This window comes from Salmo salar, chromosome 09 (genome assembly GCF_965601325.2).
Source record: "Salmo salar chromosome 09, fSalSal1, whole genome shotgun sequence".
Lineage (NCBI taxonomy): Eukaryota > Metazoa > Chordata > Actinopteri > Salmoniformes > Salmonidae > Salmo > Salmo salar.
The window spans coordinates 159,338,564-159,354,244 of record NC_138299.1 but is presented as its reverse complement, the minus strand read 5'-3'; the positions used below and the strand labels follow the sequence as shown (position 1 = coordinate 159,354,244).

Sequence of the window (15,681 nt, the reverse complement as noted above, 5' to 3'; positions counted from 1 at the left end):
AACGGGAAAGAGGTAGAGAGAGAGGGAGGGAGATGAAGAGAAAGGGGAGGGAGGTATGTGGAGAGAGAGAGAGCGGGGAAGAAAGAAGTAGAGAGAGAGGGATGGAGAGGGAGAGGGAAGTGGGGGGGGTTTTTAATTGGCAACAAACACACAGATTTCTTTCCTCAGGGCCATGGGGTTAGGACAGGGATGCAGCTTAAGACCCACCCTCTTCAACATGTATATCAATGAATTGGCGAGGGCACTAGAACAGTCTGCAGCACCCGGCCTCAAACTACTGGACTCAGAAATATTTGCTGATGATCTGGTGCTTCTGTCCCCAACCAATGAGCAGGACCTACAGCAGCATCTAGATCTTCTGCACAGATTCTGTCAGACCTGGGCCCTGACAGACCTGGGCCCTGACAGACCTGGGCCCTGACAGACCTGTGCCCTGACAGACCTGGGCCCTGACAGACCTGGGCCCTGACAGACCTGGGCCCTGACAGACCTGGGCCCTGACAGTAAATCCCAGTAAGAGAGTGTTCCAAAAAAGGTCTAGTTGCCAAGATCACAAAAACACATTCTATCTAGACACTCGTAGAATTATACCTACCTCGGCCTAAACATCAGCGCCACAGGTAACTTCAACAAGGCTGTGAAAGATCTAAGAGACAAGGTAAGATGGGTCTTCTATGACATCAAAAGGAACATAAAATTCAACATCCCAATTACAATCTAGTAAAAATACTTGAATCAGTTGTTGAACCCATTGTTCTCTATGGTTGTGAGGTCTGGGGTCCACACATCAACCAATAATACACAAAATGGGACAAACACCAAATTGATGCATGCAGAATTCTGCAAAAAAATATACTTTGTGTACAACGGAAAAGCCCAAACAATGCAGAGCAGAATTAGGACTATACCCACTAATCATCAAAATCCAGAAAATTACTGTTAAATTCTTCAACCACCTAAAAGGAAGCAATGCCCACACATTCCACCACAAAGCCCTCACCTACAGAGAGATGAACCTGGAGTAGAGTCCCCTCAACAAGCTGGTCCTGGGGCTCTGTTCACAAACAGACACCACAGAACACAAACACAATTACACTCAACCAAATCATGGGAAAGCAAAAAGATAACTATTTGACACTCTAGAAAGAAAACCCCCCAAAAAACAGAGCAACTTGGAATGTTATCTGTCCCTAAAAAGACAGCACACAGAGACAGAATACCTGACCAAAATTAAGAAAATCCTTCACTGTGTACAGACTCAGTGAGCATAGCCTTGCTATTGAGAGAGGTCGCCGTAGGCAGACCTGGCTCTCAAGAGAAGACAGGCTATGTGCAACACTGCCCACAAAATGAGGTGGAAACTGAGCTGCACTTCCTCACCTCCTGCCAAATGTATGACCCCATTATTTCCCACAGACCCACAAAGAATATCAAAACAAACAGACGAGAGGAGGGGAGAGGTGAGAGGCAGGATTGGAGAAAGGACAGGAGGGAAAGAATGGAGAAGAGGAGAGGGAGAATGGAGAAGAGGAGAGGGAGAATGGAGAATGGAGAAGAGGAGAGGGAGAATGAGAGAGGAGAGGAGGGAGAATGGAGAAGAGGAGAGGGAGAATGGAGAAGAGGAGAGGGAGGGAGAATGGAGAAGAGGAGAGGGAGATGGAGAAGAGGAGAGGGAGAATGGATAATTTGAACTTCTGTCTATTTTTGGCCTGTCATAACAGTCACTCTCCTCCTCCTTTTCTCTTTCTGTCGCTCTCTCTCTCTCTCTCTTTTGATGTATTGATCTCTCTCTTCCCCCGTGTTTTCCTCCTACTGATGGCTGATGTATTGATCTCTCTTCCCCTGTGTTTTCCTCCTACTGATGGCTGATGTATTGATCTCTCTTCCCCTGTGTTTTCCTCCTACTGATGGCTGATGTATTGATCTCTCTTCCCCTGTGTTTTCCTCCTACTGATGGCTGATGTATTGATCACTCTTCCCCTGTGTTTTCCTCCTACTGATGGCTGATGTATTGATCTCTCTTCCCCTGTGTTTTCCTCCTACTGATGGCTGATGTATTGATCTCTCTTCCCCTGTGTTTTCCTCCTACTGATGGCTGATGTATTGATCTCTCTTCCCCCGTGTTTTCCTGATGGCTGATGTATTGATCACTCTCTTCCCCTGTGTTTTCCTCCTACTGATGGCTGATGTATTGATCTCTCTTCCCCTGTGTTTTCCTCCTACTGATGGCTGATGTATTGATCTCTCTCTTCCCCTGTGTTTTCCTCCTACTGATGGCTGATGTATTGATCTCTCTTCCCCTGTGTTTTTCCTGATGGCTGATGTATTGATCTCTCTTCCCCTGTGTTTTCCTCCTACTGATGGCTGATGTATTGATCTCTCTTCCCCCGTGTTTTCCTCCTACTGATGGCTGATGTATTGATCTCTCTTCCCCTGTGTTTTCCTCCTACTGATGGCTGATGTATTGATCTCTCTTCCCCTGTGTTTTCCTCCTACTGATGGCTGATGTATTGATCTCTCTTCCCCTGTGTTTTCCTCCTACTGATGGCTGATGTATTGATCTCTCTTCCCCTGTGTTTTCCTCCTACTGATGGCTGATGTATTGATCTCTCTTCCCCTGTGTTTTCCTCCTACTGATGGCTGATGTATTGATCTCTCTTCCCCTGTGTTTTCCTCCTACTGATGGCTGATGTATTGATCTCTCTTCCCCTGTGTTTTCCTCCTACTGATGGCTGATGTATTGATCTCTCTTACCCTGTGTTTTCCTCCTACTGATGGCTGATGTATTGATCTCTCTTCCCCTGTGTTTTCCTCCTACTGATGGCTGATGTATTGATCTCTCTTACCCTGTGTTTTCCTCCTACTGATGGCTGATGTATTGATCTCTCTTCCCCTGTGTTTTCCTCCTACTGATGGCTGATGTATTGATCTCTCTCTTCCCCTGTGTTTTCCTCCTACTGATGGCTGATGTATTGATCTCTCTCTTCCCCTGTGTTTTCCTCCTACTGATGGCTGATGTATTGATCTCTCTTCCCCTGTGTTTTCCTCCTACTGATGGCTGATGTATTCGATCTCTCCTTACCCTGTGTTTTCCTCCTACTGATGGCTGATGTATTGATCTCTCTTCCCCTGTGTTTTCCTGATGGCTGATGTATTGATCACTCTCTTCCCCTGTGTTTTCCTCCTACTGATGGCTGATGTATTGATCACTCTTCCCCTGTGTTTTCCTCCTACTGATGGCTGATGTATTGATCTCTCTCTTCCCCTGTGTTTTCCTCCTACTGATGGCTGATGTATTGATCTCTCTTCCCCTGTGTTTTCCTCCTACTGATGGCTGATGTATTGATCTCTCTTACCCTGTGTTTTCCTCCTACTGATGGCTGATGTATTGATCTCTCTTCCCCTGTGTTTTCCTCCTACTGATGGCTGATGTATTGATCTCTCTTCCCCTGTGTTTTCCTCCTACTGATGGCTGATGTATTGATCACTCTCTTCCCCTGTGTTTTCCTGGTGGCTGATGTATTGATCTCTTCAGATCATCAAAACCAAATCAATACATACGGCATGTTGCCTAGGAAACCAGCAGTGTCGATGTGCATTGTTGGGATATCTTCACTTAGGGCAGAAATAGACGGGATGGTTGTTAAGCCACAAAACTGACGAGTGCTCAACTATGGGGCAAAACAGACAGGGCTGGCTTAGATCGTTGACAACACGTCAATATACTTAGTCTCCAATGTTTATAGAAAACAAACATTTTCAAAATGAGCACTTGTCTCTCAAATACATAGTTACAGTTGTTGGTTAGCTAGCTATCACATAGACTTGACATCAGTCAAAACACCTCAAAACAAGACAAGAACCAGATCAATCTAGCTGAAACAAGTCATCTAAGATTCCCCACATTGTTGCTAGGTAACAAAAAAACAGATTACATATCACGTCCTGTTACTGTTACCATGCCCATCAAGGCCCTGATTGGTGAACCACATCACGTCCTGTTACTGTTGCCATGCCCATCAAGGCCCTGATTGGTGAACCACATCACGTCCTGTTACTGTTGCCATGCCCATCAAGGTCCTGATTGGTGAACCACATCACCCCTTGTTACTGTTACCATGCCCATCAAGGTCCTGATTGGTGAACCACATCACCCCTTGTTACTGTTGCCATGCCCATCAAGGTCCTGATTGGTGAACCACATCACCCCTTGTTACTGTTGCCATGCCCATCAAGGCCCTGATTGGTGAACCACATCACGCCTTGTTACTGTTGCCATGCCCATCAAGGCCCTGATTGGTGAACCACATCACCCCTTGTTACTGTTGCCATGCCCATCAAGGTCCTGATGGGTGAACCACATCACGCCTGGTTACTGTTACCAAACCCCGAACCCTGTTATGTTATGTAAGAGGGGTGTTCCGGGGTTTTTGGGCTATGTCCTTGTTCGTTTATTTCTATGTTAGTTCTAGTCGTTCTATGTCTATGTTTAGTTAATGGGGTTACATTTACATTTTACATTTTAGTCATTTAGCAGACACTCTTATCCAGAGCGACTTACAGTAGTGAATGCATACATTTCATTTCATGCATTTTTTTGTTGTTGTACTGGCCCCCTGTGGGAATCGAACCCACAACCCTGGCATTGCACACACCATGCTGGCGTTGCAAACACCATGCTCTACCAACTGAGCCACAGGGAAGACAGGGTTGAGCCACAGGGTTGACCTTCAATTGGAAGTAGGAGCTCCTCGTTGCTTCTAATTGAAGGTCTTATTTAAGAGGGGTGTTTGTTCTATGGTATTTGTGGGTAGTTGTCTCCTGTTTAGTGTCTGAGCACCTGATAGGACTGTTAGTGTCGTAAGTTTGTTTTGTATACGTGATTTGTTTGTTTTTTCTTCTTCACATTAAAAAGAAGATGAGTATTCACGTTCCCGCTGCGTTTTGGTCTGTTCATTACGACACCCGTTACAAAATATAAAAACGACAGTAAAAAGCTTTGGAGCACCTTAAGTTTTGGCAAAAACGGCAAACTCAGTCATTCATTGAATCAAATGGCTCATTCATCACAAAACCCACTGATACTTTGATGATTTTTTCATTTGCAAGATTAGCAAACTTAGGCATGACATGCCAGCAACTTGGATGGAAAATTACTGAGGATAATAGCGGACGATAATGCCACTCCTATTTGCCATATCTTCAATTTAAACCTACTAGAATGTGTGTGCCCCCAGGTTTGGAGGGAAGCAAAAGTCATTCTTCTACCTAAGAACAGTAAAGCCCGATTTACTGGCTCAAATAGCCGGCCAATCAGCCTGTTACCAACCCTTAGTAAACTTCTGGGAAAAATTGTGTTTGACCAAATACAATGCTATTTTACAGTAAACAAATTGACAGACTTTCAGCACGCTTATAGGGAAGGACATTCAACAAGCACAGCACTTACACAAATGACTGATGATTGGCTGAGAGAAATTGATGATAAAAAGATTGTGGGGGCTGTTTTGTTAGACTTCAGTGCAGCTTTTGACATTATTGATCATAGTCTGCTGCTGGAAAAACTTGTGAGTTATGGCTTTACACCCCCAGCTATAATGTGGATAAAGAATTCCTTGTCTAACAGAACAAAGAGGGTGTCCTTTAATGGAAGCCTCTCCAACATAATCCAGGTAGAATCAGGAGTTCCCCAGGGCAGCTGTCTAGGCCCCTTACTTTTTTCTATATCTACTAATGACATGCCACTGATCTTGAGTAAAGCCAGTGTGTATGCGGATGACTCAACACTATACACATCAGCTACTACATCGACTGAAATCACTGCAACACTTAAAGAACTGCAGTTAGTTTCAGAATGGGTGCCAAGGAATAAGTTAGTCCTAAATATTTCAAAAACAAAAATCATTGGGACAAATCATTCATTCAAGTGGGTCTGGGCAGGGGTGATGTGGATGTTTGTGTGATGTTGCTGTTTGTACGTGGATGTTTTGTATTGCTGATAAAAGGTCAAATAAAATCTTATAAAAAGATGTGTATAACAACAAAGCTCACAGAATGACAGATTGGAGAGCTTTGCTAGCTGACAGTGCTGAGGAGTCACAGTATCAGATCACAGAATGACTGTATGACAGATTGGAGACCTTCGCTAGCTGACAGTGCTTAGGGACCGTGGTGACAGATTGGAGAGCTTTGCTAGCTGACAGCGCTGACGCATAGCTTCCTGTAATGTACCCAAGCAGCCTAGAGAAGGCGTGCATCCTAAATGGCACCCTATTCCCGCTATAGTGCACTATATAGTGGATAGGGTGCCATTTGGGAAGCAGCTAAGGTGTGAATCACAGCGATTAAAAGCATCAGGAATCACACACACTCACCACATCAGGTAGCCTTGAGTTAGAGACAACAGTCTCACACAGCGTAATATACGGCATAGTCCAACCAACAAGAAAATTACAGTTGATGGTATGAACCAATAAAACGACAAAGACATGACAAACAGTGAAGAAAACCAAAGATGTGAGTAAAGAGTAGCAGATGTAGCTAGTTAGGTTAGAGAGCAGGCTCACCAGATGCAGCATGTCATAGATGGACTCTGAGGAGCGCTTGCTCCTCTTCAGGGCAGACATGGCAGGCTGGCGGACAGAAAGACGACAGACAGATGGAGAGGCAGAGAGCACAGTCAGACGGACGGAGAGCCAAAGATTCCAGAGCGTAGGAGAGGACCGTCGGTCAGTCAAAGCCTCAGCGGAAGAAGGGAAGAGTCCAATATAAAGGAGAGCTCTCTCCCTCTCTCTCTCTCTCCTCTCCTCCTCCCTCCCTCCTCTCTCTCTCTCCCCCCCCCCCCCCCTCTCTCCCTCCCCAAGTGGCTTTATTGGCATGGGAAACATATGTTAACATTGCCAAAGCAAGTGAGGTAGATAATATACAAAAGTGAAATAAACAAAATTGAACAGTAAACATTCCACTCACAGAAGTTCCAAAAGAATAAAGACATTACAAATGTCCTATTATGTATATACACAGTGTTGTAACGATGTACAAATGGTTAAAGTACAAAAGGGAAAATAAATAAGCATAAATATGGGTGGTATTTACAATGATGTTTGTTCTTCACTGGTTGACCTTTTCTTGTGGCAACAGGTCACAAATTTTGCTGCTGTGATGGAACACTGTTGTATTTCACCCAGTAGATATGGGAGTTTATCAAAATTGGGTTTGTTTTCTAATTCTTTGTAGATCTGTGTAATCTGAAGGAAATATGTCTCTCTAATATGGTCATACATTTGGCAGGAGGTTAGGAAGTTCAGCTCAGTTTCCACCTCATATTGTGGGCAGTGTGCACATAGCCTGTCTTCTCGTTAGAGCCAGGTCTGCCTACGGCAGCCTTTCTCAATAGCAAGGCTATGCTCACTGAGTCTGTACATAGTCAAAGCTTTCCTTAGGTTTGGGTCAGTCACAGTGGTCAGGTATTCTGCCACTGTGTACTCTGTTTAGGGCCAAATAGCATTCTACTTTGCTCTGTTATTTTGTTCATTCTTTCCAATGTGTCAAGTAATTATCTTTTTGTTTTCTCATGATTGTGTTGCTGTCCTGGGGCTCTGTGGGGTGTGTTTGTGAACAGAGCCCCAGGACCAGCTTGCTTAGGGGGGACTCTCTCCAGGTTCGTCTCTCTGTAGGTGATGGCTTTGTTATGGAAGGTTTGGGAATCGCTTCCTTTTAGGTGGTTGTAGAATTTAAACGGCTCTTTTCTGAGACGCTTTGTGGATACGGGCTCTGGTCTCTCCTCCGTTCTAGCAAGATGCACACAGTAGCAGAGGTGGGACCAAGTCATTGTTTTACAAGTCACAAATAAGTCTCAAGTCTTAGCACTCAAGTCAAGACAGGCAAGTCCGAGTCAAGTCAAGACTGACAAGTCTTTTTATTTGACCTTTATTTAACTAGGCAAGTCAGTTAAGAACAAATTCTTATTTTCAATGATGGCCTTGGAACAGTGGGTTAAACTGCCTTGTTCAGGGGCAGAACGACAGATTTTTACCTTGTCAGCTCGGGGATTCGATCTTGCAACCTTACGGTTACTAGTCCAATGCTCTAACAAATGCTAAAAACAAGTCTCAAGTCAAGTCTCAAGTCCTAAACTTTGAGTTGAGTCCTAAACAAGTCATAATGTGCTCTTCACCAAATGTAATACCATTTCATATTTTTAAAAAGAGTAATAGTTAGTATATTACATCTACGCAAATCATGAATGCTTTTAAAAATATATATATTTATTACTTTCCAAATAAACGTTATATTTCCATTGGAAATACATGGTGTGTTCAGGTTTGGCGATTGTGTACAAGCCTACATCGCCCGATTGAGCCCCATAGCGATCCTCGATAGTCAATCGCTATGGGGGGTGGGTCTTTCTCATGGCTACCCATGTATTTCCAATGGAAATATAACGTTTATTTGGAACTGCCTAGCCAGTTGTAGCTCAATCTTGGGTGCAATGATCATGTTCCCGCACTGACTGACTGTGTGGAGGCTCATTGATTTAACGTTAAGTTAGCCTACATGCTACACTAGCAAAGTTATATATAGCTGTCGGCTATATTAGCCACGACTTACCGTTCTTTGTGCAGCTTCAAATATCGAACAAAGTTGGAAGTTGTTGCGCCTCCGTCTGTAATTTTCTTCCCGCATGTTTTGCAAGTTGCAATCCATTTTTTGTTGACTATTTTGCAATCCATTTTTTGAATCCATTTTTTGTTATTTATTAATTATTTAATTATGAAAAAATATAATTAATAATATTCCACCCATGAGGCCACTTGAGGTGATTATGGTCACATGACTGCAGGAAAAATTAAGTAACCTGTCTGTCTTATGTAACCATACCAAACGTAACATATCATACTAATTTCTGTGTCCCGGCTTTACATATACTATGTTACTTCCAATCTATGAGACCAGGCTGGCACATGTCAGGCAAGCAGTTTTGTTTTAACCTGCCTGATGCACCATGTACAGAGCAGTGTTGTTTTACCCAGCCTGATACACTGAATACTTTTTACTTTTGCATGGCAACTTCAGATTTTCTGAAAGAAAGTAACTTGACACTGTGTTGATCAGTCAGCACAAATTTGAATTATAACAAATGAGCAGGCGAAAGAGCTTAACTCCAAAGCTGGAATTTATTGTACAGCGATGCTGTCATTAGAGTCTGATAAGCACAACTGAGGTACTGTTTTACATGTGCGTTTGGGGTTCAACCATTTACTATATGCGGTTCATAACTAGCTTACTGTTTCTTAACAAAACAATTGGTTTTCTTGGCTATGGTTTGTGTGGTCTTGGTTGTTCTTCAAGGAAATGTACAGTCGTGGCCAAAAGTTTTGAGAATGACACAAATATTAATTTTCACAAAGTCTGCTGCCTCAGTTTGTATGATGGCAATTTGCATTTACTCTAGAATGTTATGAAGAGTGATCAGATGAATTGCAAATAATTGCAAAGTCCCTCTTGCCATGCAAATGAACTGAGTTCCCCAAAAACATTTCCACTGCATTTCTGCAGAAGGCTTCAGGGCGCCCAAGAAAGTCCAGCAAGCGCCAGGACCGTCTCCTAAAGTTGATTCAGCTGCGGGATCGGGGCACCACCAGTACAGAGCTTGCTCAGGAATGGCAGCAGGCAGGTGTGAGTGCATCTGCACGCACAGTGAGGCAAAGAGTTTTGGAAGATGGCCTGGTGTCAAGAAGGGCAGCAAAGAAGTCACTTCTCTCCAGGAAAAACATCAGGGACAGACTGATATTCTGCAAAAGGTACAGGGATTGGACTGCTGAGGACTGGGGTAAAGTCATTTTCTCTGATGAATCCCCTTTCAGATTGTTTGGGGCATCCGGAAAAAAATATTTTCCAGAGAAGACAAGGTGAGCGCTACCATCAGTCCTGTGTCATGCCAACAGTAAAGCATCCTGAGACCATTCATGTGTGGGGTTGCTTCTCAGCCAAGGGAGTGGGCTCACTCACAATTTTGCCTAAGAACACAGCCATGAATAAAGAATGGTACCAACACATCCTCCGAGAGCAACTTATTCTAACCATCCAGGAACCGTTTGGTGACGAACAATGCCCTTTTCAGCATGATGGAGCACCTTGCCATAAGGCAAAAGTGATAACTAAGTGGCTCGGGGAACAAAACATCGATATTTTGGGTCCATGGCCAGGAAACTCTCCAGACCTTAATCCCATTGAGAACTTGTGGTCAATCCTAAAGAGGCGGGTGGACAAACAAAAACCCACAAATTCTGACAAACTCCAAGCATTGATTATGCAAGAATGGGCTGCCATCAGTCAGGATGTGGCCCAGAAGTTAATTGACAGCATGCCAGGGCAGATTGCAGAGGTCTTGAAAAAGAACGGTCAACACTGCAAATATTGACTCTTTGCATCAACTTCATGTAATTGTCAATAAAAGCCTTTGACACTTATGAAATGCTTGTAATTATAATTATTATAGTAACATCTGACAAAAATATCTAAAAAGACACTGAAGCAGTAAACTTTGTGGAAATTAATATTTGTGTCATTCTCAAAACCTTTGGCCACGACTGTAGTGTAGCTAATTGCAGTGTTTGTCCTGTCTGAAATCTGGCTACCTCATCTTACTGTAGATTGATCTGTGCAATGCAACAACAACAAAAACCATGAGTAGCATGGTTGTTTCCAAAAATGTGGTGGTTTAAACATAACGTAACTAACTAGTTATGTTTTGTGTTAGAAAGTATGATCTATTGTGGTGCATGAACTGGCCATACACGTTAGCTAACGTTACAATCTTACATTGGCTAAGGTTACTTAACTAGCTAAAATGAATTGGCTATCATAGCAGCCTTGGATGTTTTCTAGTTTATTTGTGCACATTTGTTTGTGCTCTGGTTACACGTGTCTAGATCAGCAGTTTACACATGATGACTTCAGCCTTACGTGAAAAACCTTACTTGGCAAAATATAGCTATCTTTCCTCACTTGTTGGATAACTACCTAGCTAACGTTAGCTCTCGTCTGACTGGTATAAGGTTAAGTTAGCTAGCTACCTAGCTAATCAAAACCAATTTCATTGGCTAGCTACCTCCGCATAGTGCCTGTTCGTTAGCTAAATAGCTTTCAGTTGACTGGTGTTAGCTAGCTACAGAGGCTAGCAGCTGGACTTTGTACAAGCAAGCTAACGTTAGCTATATAACCTAGCTAATCAAAATACCACCATATAGCTAGCTAAATACAGTAGCCTAGGTTTGTTCCATACACTTCTCATGACTGGCAGCATGATGCAAGCAGACCGGTGTTACAGAACTCAGAGCTTCAGCAAAAAAATTAAAAAAATAGATGTTAGCATTGTCAGAAATGCTACAAAAAGGTAGCATATTGTTGTTTCTTACCGGACTGAAATGTGCACGTGAGAGCAATAAATTATACATTTAATTTAAAAAAACTGATGCTACAAATTTAGTCAATCCTGCTTTTTTTTAAAGTCCAATGGTCACTTTATGGACGCTATAGTCTCGCTGTAATCCGACGTCTAGAATTTGAGCTAGGTAGGCTCAATTAAAAATAAATTGCTAACCACCTTGTTAAAAACATCTGGTACGTGGTTCTCAATAACGTCCGGACGGCTCATGACAAGAGGCGGATGGTGTTGTGTACATCAAATCATGTTAATTTGCACGTTTTTTTTTATCGAGATTGGTGTCATTATGGCTTAGATTTGATGGTAAGGAGATTTGAATTTAATACTGAGCTTCAATCAATGCCTATAATAGACGCAATCATTTCTCCACATGGCTTCAGAGAGATAATCAGGGAGCAATCATTTCTCCACATGGCTTCAGAGAGATAATCAGGGAGCAATCATTTCTCCACATGGCTTCAGAGAGATAATCAGGGGCATTTTTTTTAGAAGGCTGCTCTGAGGTCAACTGGAACACACTGGTTGTCTTGCAGTGAGGCCAGTGTTGGCTAAGTCACAAATAGAACCCTATTCCCTATGTAGTGCACTACTTTTGGAGGTGGGGGGGAGAGAGAGAGAGAGAGAGAGAGAGAGAGAGAGAGAGAGAGAGAGAGAGAGAGAGAGAGAAGACAGAAGAACTGCAGTGAAAATACTGACTAATGAGAGGAAGTATGAACTACAGCAGGTAGTTTGACACTAGACGTTCAGGTGGAGATATAATATAAATCTCAGCCATGAAACCAAGCTTGACATACACACTGACTGAAAACCACCTAATTGTAGCTACAGCTGTTGCATTGTAATTATCTAGCCTAGCCTGCATCCATATGTTCCTGTGTAAACTGCCCCTGACGTTTTATGCTATGCAGCTACAATGCTATCAGCTCCTCCTGGGTAAAGTCCCAAATGGCACACTATTCCCAACATGGCCCACTACTTTTGGACCAGAGCCCAGTGCACTGTGTAGGGAATCGGGTGCCATTTGGGACACACAGCCCTGTTATTCTATGCCTTGGAGGTTTGGTTAGTTCACCCTGATTAGCTTATTCCGTCTGTTTGCATTGTCTGTTCATTTATTAGGAAGTCTCACTCACTCACTCACTCACTCACACACACACACACACACACACACACACACACACACACACACACACACACACACACACACACACACACACACACACACACACACACACACACACACACACACACACACACACACACACACACACACACACACACACACACACACACAGAGGTTTGCATCCAACTATGTAGCCAAAGCTGACATAGGCCTCCTCCTCCAATTCTCTGTAAGGATTTTCTGCATCATATGTAAAACTGGCAATCGTAGATAAAGGAAAAACTGGGTCACGGACGAGAGTCCAAATCATGCACATTAGGACGAGGGGTAAGAAGAAACTGTATGTCTGTATATTACTTTATTCTCCAGCCAAGAGTCAATGAGTTGGTGGCAGACGGTGCAGAATATGGTGCAGAGAGGGGACATCGCCAGATTACAGACGGTGCAGCACATTGTTCAGTGAACCACAGAGATGAACCACTGGTGAACCACACTGTCAACATAATCACATCAAGTCAAATGTTTGTTGTCATTTGTATCACTGGTTCATTATTATGCACTTTGGATTTGCTGCATTTTGGTGACGCGGGGCTCCCTTGGAAATGAGACGTTGGTCTGAAATGGGACTTCCCTGCTTGAATAGAGACCTTTACCTTTCTGCATTGGTCTGCCTCGCTGAAGATCTCAGAGTCGTCGTCCAGGCTGTCTCCGGAACTATCTAGCATCAGACCCATCCCGTCATCCAGAATCTCCTCTGGAACAGGAAGAACATCAACACCACATCAACAACACATAAACAACACAAACATAAACACCACATCAACAACACATAAACAACACAAACATAAACACCACATCAACAACACAAACATCAACAACACAAACATAAACACCACATCAACACCACATCAACAATACAAACATCAACAATACAAACATCAACAACACAAACATCAACAATACAAACATAAACACCACATCAACACCACATCAACAACACATCAACAACACAAACATCAACAACACAAACATAAACACCACATCAACACCACATCAACAACACATCAACAACACAAACATCAACAACACAAACATCAACAACACAAACATCAACAATACAAACATCAACAACACAAACATCAACAATACAAACATCAACAACACAAACATAAACAACACATCAACAACACAAACATCAACAATACAAACATCAACAATACAAACATCAACAATACAAACATCAACAACACAAACATCAACAATACAAACATCAACAACACATCAACACCACATCAACAATACAAACATCAACAACACAAACATAAACACCACATCAACAATACAAACATCAACAACACATCAACAACACATCAACAATACAAACATAAACACCACATCAACAATACAAACATCAACAACACAAACATCAACAATACAAACATCAACAACACAAACATCAACAATACAAACATCAACACAAACATAAACAACACATCAACAACACAAACATAAACAATACAAACATCAACAACACAAACATAAACACCACATCAACAATACAAACATCAACAACACAAACATAAACACCACATCAACAATACAAACATCAACAACACAAACATAAACACCACATCAACAATACAAACATCAACAACACAACACATCAACAATACAAACATCAACAACACAAACATAAACACCACATCAACAACACAAACATCAACAACACAACACATCAACAATACAAACATCAACAACACAAACATAAACACCACATCAACAATACAAACATCAACAACACAACACATCAACAACACATCAACAACACAAACATCAACAACACACGTCAACAATTCGAACATCAACAACACACCAGACAGACCACGGTGAGCAGCTGTCCTAACATAACAATATTACCAGGTTCCCAAATGTTCCCTAAATGTTCCCTAAATGTTCCCTAACACGTCAGTATAGAGGTGGACTGTAACTCACCCTGGTTCACAGAGAACACGTCAGTATAGAGGTGGACTGTAACTCACCCTGGTTCACAGAGAACACGTCAGTATAGAGGTGGACTGTAACTCACCCTGGTTCACAGAGAACACGTCAGTATAGAGGTGGACTGTAACTCACCCTGGTTCACAGAGAACACGTCAGTATAGAGGTGGACTGTAACTCACCCTGGTTCACAGAGAACACGTCAGTATAGAGGTGGACTGTAACTCACCCTGGTTCACAGAGAACACGTCAGTATAGAGGTGGACTGTAACTCACCCTGGTTCACAGAGAACACGTCAGTATAGAGGTGGACTGTAACTCACCCTGGTTCACAGAGAACACGTCAGTATAGAGGTGGACTGTAACTCACCCTGGTTCACAGAGAACACGTCAGTATAGAGGTGGACTGTAACTCACCCTGGTTCACAGAGAACACGTCAGTATAGAGGTGGACTGTAACTCACCCTGGTTCACAGAGATGTCAGTATAGAGGTGGACTGTAACTCACCCTGGTTCACAGAGAACACGTCAGTATAGAGGTGGACTGTAACTCACCCTGGTTCACAGAGAACACGTCAGTATAGAGGTGGACTGTAACTCACCCTGGTTCATAGAGAAGATGTCTGTGTGGAGGTCTTCCTGTGCGTCAGAGCGTCGGGGGGGCAGGTAACAGATCTGTCGTCGGTCCGTAGAGGGCAAAGTGTTGACGGTCAGGGACAGAGAAGCCTGGGAGAACGCCTCCTTCATGTCTGAGAAGTTCAGACTGCTCGAGTCCTTCCCATTCAGCTGCAAGATCTCATCGCCTGCATTCAGACCTGGAGAGACAAGACAGTGTATTGGTGTGTGTGTTCATTCATGATCATCTGAGATGTATTGTACAAGCTGAACAAAACTATGTATAGTAATCACAGCTGAAAACACCATAATGACTGGATGTTGGACTATTTTCTGAATCAATAAAATGTATTTTATGAAGGCCTTTTTACATCAGCAGTTTTCACAGTGCTATACAGAAACCCAGACTAAAACATCTCTCTCTCTCTCTTTTCAAGAACTTTGAAAATGTTCCTTCAAGAGAGATTGAGATTTTTGGTTCCAACCGCCGTGTCTT

The 15,681-nt window shown here is 42.8% G+C and overlaps 1 protein-coding gene across 1 annotated transcript in view; it reads right to left on the bottom strand.

The window, feature by feature from the left end:
* The window catches only part of LOC106613327 (rho guanine nucleotide exchange factor TIAM1), a 140,463-nt gene that overhangs the window by 32,355 nt on the left and 92,427 nt on the right, over positions 1–15,681 (bottom strand). The window contains exons 15-16 of the mRNA XM_082955557.1: positions 15,173–15,385; positions 13,226–13,326 (exon numbers count right to left, since the gene is read on the bottom strand). Of these exons, the coding sequence (XP_082811683.1) occupies positions 13,226–13,326; positions 15,173–15,385 (314 nt within the window). The remainder of the gene's footprint in view (positions 1–13,225; positions 13,327–15,172; positions 15,386–15,681) is intronic.